This window comes from Cornus florida, unplaced genomic scaffold (genome assembly GCF_030987335.1).
Source record: "Cornus florida cultivar Cherokee Brave unplaced genomic scaffold, ASM3098733v1 CherokeeBrave_3.0.0_Hap2_Chr10, whole genome shotgun sequence".
NCBI classification, from domain to species: Eukaryota; Viridiplantae; Streptophyta; class Magnoliopsida; order Cornales; family Cornaceae; genus Cornus; species Cornus florida.
Window position 1 is genome coordinate 53,844,503 of NW_026775580.1, and position 4,165 is coordinate 53,848,667.

Here is a 4,165-nt window from a genome sequence, read left to right on the forward strand (position 1 = left end):
TGAAATTAATTCTTATATGACTCAAGAAATCTAATGATTTGAAGTAAATGGTTATTTTTTTATTTATTTCTTTTTAGTGAGAAATCTCTTGAAAATTACACACAAACTCTCACATATATGGTCATTTGTCAAAGTTGTGAACTTGAAGTTAAAAATTAAGTATTTTGTTAGATATGAAGACTGTGACTCATAAAAATGATATATATATGTGTGTGTGTGTGTGTGTGTGAGTGAAAAAGAGAAAAAAAAACCAGAAAGAAAAGGTTGTGTGACGTGAACGCTATATGATGAGATTAGATTCCTAGAAAAAAAAATATTTCGTAAAGAAGGCTATTTAATGAGATTAGATTGATAGAGCTTGGGCTATGAAGCGAAGGAAAGTAAAAGAAAGAAGAAAAGTCCAAAGGAAATTGTTGAAAAAGAAAGAGGAAAAGTTCAAGCTGTCACATTGCTTTATTTTCACCATTCAGAAGAACTTAATCTTCCGGGCACAAACACAGTGGCAATGGCAATTCCCTATCATCCGGTGCACAATTTAAACACGAACCTACCAAAAAATACTAGGTGAGGGTGAGACCACTATAGGACTCCTCACAGTATGCTTACCACCATCTTCTACCCAAATTACAGAACCATATGTGTGCCTTGCACTTTCCAATCCCCTATAATGTATAGTCAAAGAGTAGCTCTTCTTCTCATTCACCTTCTTAAAAACCAGCGTCTTGGGCGAGATTGTGATCACAGAACCCTTTGGGGCTTCAACCTTAGCTCTATAAGTGGCCGTGGCTTTGCCCACATTCGTGACAGTCCTCTGAAATTTCTGAACCAAATTATCCTTTTCATCAGTGTACAAAACAATAAAGGAAGGGTAATTGAGGTCAGAAGACAGATTTGAGCAATTGTAACCCTTTGATCTTGTGATGGTCAAGAATTGATTCTCAGTGAAGTTCAGTGAGCATATGAAATTCACATAGTCCTGTGGGGTAGTATCGTATATAAAACCTGGATCAAGTGCTCGATTAGGATCAACATGACCTGCCCCCATGGCTAGGGGTGAAGCATCAGAATTAAAGCTATTGTGTCGGATGGGATTGCCAGTGTTATCAAATGGGTTGGCTGTAGTCATCATGGCAGACTTAATAGCAGCTGGACTCCATTCCGGGTGCGCCCCTTTAAGGAGCGCGGCGATGCCAGAAGCGTGAGGACACGACATGGATGTCCCGGAGATCATATTGTAATCACTGTACAATGCAATATTTGAGCCAATAGCACTTGCCCTAGCAGTTGGAATCCATGCTGCTAAAATTAATATCCCCGGTGCCATTAGGTCCGGCTTCAAAATGGTGGGACAGCTCAAGGCAGGACCTCTTGCAGAGAATGAGGCAACGACAGGGGCACGCTTTGTACCATATTTGGTCTGTTGGAACTTGATGCTCGCTGTTGCTGTATTTGCACTTTCAGCGTATTTGATCACGGCAATGGCTTCTTTAGAGCTGATCACAACCCCGGGACAGGGGAATGCATTGGATTGAAAAAATTCAACATTATCAGAGACGACGAATGCAGGATCATCTTTGATAAATATAGCTGCAGCCACATTTGACTGTGAGACATGCCGAGCTTGATCAGAAGATGCATCAGTGATATCATCACAAATGAGGATGACATCACTAGGTACTTCAGACAGCAATTCAGTTGAATTGCATGGAGACAGAGTCTTGTTGTAAATGAGAGGGCGGTCTAACACCAAGGCACTTGCAGGGAACAGGGTCCATCCGGTGATTGTTACCCCATTTCCGAGAGTTAAAGTGCCGGCAAACCACCTATCGATTGAACCTGCCGCGACGGTCAAGATCCATGGGCTCACATTGCGCACTTGTCCAAGTGAATCCCCTCTATTGCCTGCTGAAGCTGAAACAAGCACACCCTTCTCCATGGCAGCAAAGGAAGCTATGGCGAAAGGATCCTCATACAGAGGTACCCCACGGCCGACATTCATTGAAACCGATATCACGTCAACACCATCAGCTATGGCCTGGTCCATTGCGGCAAGGTAATCAGACTCATAACTTCCTTCATCCCAACTGACCTTATAGATGGCCAGCCGAGCACCGGGAGCAACCCCTTTTGCTGTCCCCTGTGCATAGCCAAAGTACGAAACGCCTTCCACAATGTTTCCAGCAGCTGTGGAGGCTGTGTGCGTGCCGTGTCCACTGGTGTCCCTTGCAGAATTCATGCGGATTGTGATGTTGGGATCTGCAGCTAAAACCCCCTTGTTGAAGGATCTAGCTCCAATGAGCTTCAAGTTGCACAATGAGGAATTGAACTCTTCTCCTTCTTCGCACTTACCCTTCCACCTAGAGGGGACTGGGGTCATTCCTTTGTCGTTGAAGCTCTTGCTCTCCGGCCACACACCGCTGTCGATGACACCAATGATAACGTCTTTGCCGTAGTCTGAAGCTGGCCATAAGCCGGTGACAGGATTGAGGGAGAGGAATTCAGTGCTGTGGGTGGTGTCAAGTGTGATTTCTCTTTCACAATAAGCTGAGACAAAACCTGGGGAATTCTTTACAGTCTCTAGTTCATCTTGAGACAACAGTGCACTAAAACCGTGTAATGCGTTGTCATAACTGTATACAATCTCTGGTTTGGATTGATGACCGTTTGATGTTGTGTGAGCGGCTGAGTTTATGGAATCGACAGTGGAGGAGTACCAGTGGTGGTGGCTAGCAAAGATTTTGGGCATGTGAGACTTGTCCATGTGGACTATATAGGTGGACCTTTTAACGGATGCTGATCTTGCCTGAACAGCCAGAAGACACAATGCAAGCAAGATCAAATGAAGAAGAGGAACTCCATTAATGAGTTTCATTGTTTCCTCCAGAGCTTGAAAATTTTGGTTAGACACTAATGGGACCTGTGACTTGGCTTCTATTTTGTATCTGTATATATTGTATATATAAGCATTAAGTATACACGATAGTTGAAATTGAGATCAGGGGCGGCTCATAAGAAGAGGTTGTGGACAAAAACATATAAAAGTAACCTCTAATTGTGTTAATAATATTTACACCCTGCGTCGGTAATAAATGGGACGAGGATTATTATGAAATGGAGAGAGTATTTAAATAGAATTTTTTGATTGTAGTAGAGGTTTGCACATTTAATTTTTATTGTGAATGAAGTTAATAACATCTTCCTTTTTACTCATATTTTATTTATTTATTTTTAATATTTTAGATGACTTGAAAAGATAAAAAGTAATAGAAAAAGATGAATTTTTTTATTAATTGCCACAATTATTAGTTAGATAAAGAAAACAAAAAGCGATATAAAAATAGAAATTAGGAGTTCTAATTGTAAGTAAATTGAAAAGTTTTTAAATGAATTAAAATTTTGCATCAATTATTTAATTTCTGCAATTACCCTGGCTTAGTATAAGAATATAATAATTTTAGGGACCTTAATAATATAATGAAGTAAAAATTTTTAGTCTATTATGTAAAAATAATAATTTTAGGGGCCTTAATATTATAAGTAAAAATTTAAAAAAATCTGTTGTGTAAGGAAATAATAATTTTAGAAGTTAATAATATATATATATACCTAAAGTGGCTAAGAACATGTTTGCAAGTCACCAAAAAGAAAAATAATATTCCAACAATTTGTTAATTACCTCATCGTTGCCTATCTTTATACACCTCCGTTTTATTGTGGTTCCATCCACAACTCCAAGCTCTTTAAGCAAGGTTAAGAAAGTCATAGTGGACAAGGGCAATACTTGAAAGTCATCAGTTTTCATGAAACGAGAGGTGTCTCACAAAAACCCCTCCAACTGGAGGAACAAAGCTACTATTTTCCAGTTTCACCATATATTTTATGGGGCTTCCACAACGGCAATGAGCAGTTGGGTAAGGAAATAAAGTGCATTATGTTCTCCCACATCGGCATCCACAGTACTCATTATTACTAGTAGTACTATTAAGAAAATTTAGTTTTAGGTTTATGCAAGAAAATTTAGTTTTAGGTTTATGCAATAATTGAGACATAAATGGAATTACTTTTTAGCATGTTGATTTGTAAAGGATATTTTTGGTATCAGCAATTTACAACTTACTCCCACTATCCTTTCTCTCCCTATCTTCTCAAATTGGGAGAGAAAGCA

The 4,165-nt window shown here is 39.4% G+C and overlaps 1 protein-coding gene across 1 annotated transcript; it reads right to left on the minus strand.

Moving 5' to 3' along the window:
* Positions 1 to 316: 316 nt before the first annotated feature.
* On the minus strand, positions 317 to 2,949 carry LOC132279086 (subtilisin-like protease SBT3). Its single transcript, XM_059781017.1, has one exon. The coding sequence runs from the start codon at positions 2,870 to 2,872 to the stop codon at positions 548 to 550; it is 2,325 nt and encodes a 774-aa protein (XP_059637000.1). The 5' UTR covers positions 2,873 to 2,949; the 3' UTR covers positions 317 to 547.
* Between the last annotated feature and the right edge of the window lie 1,216 nt (positions 2,950 to 4,165).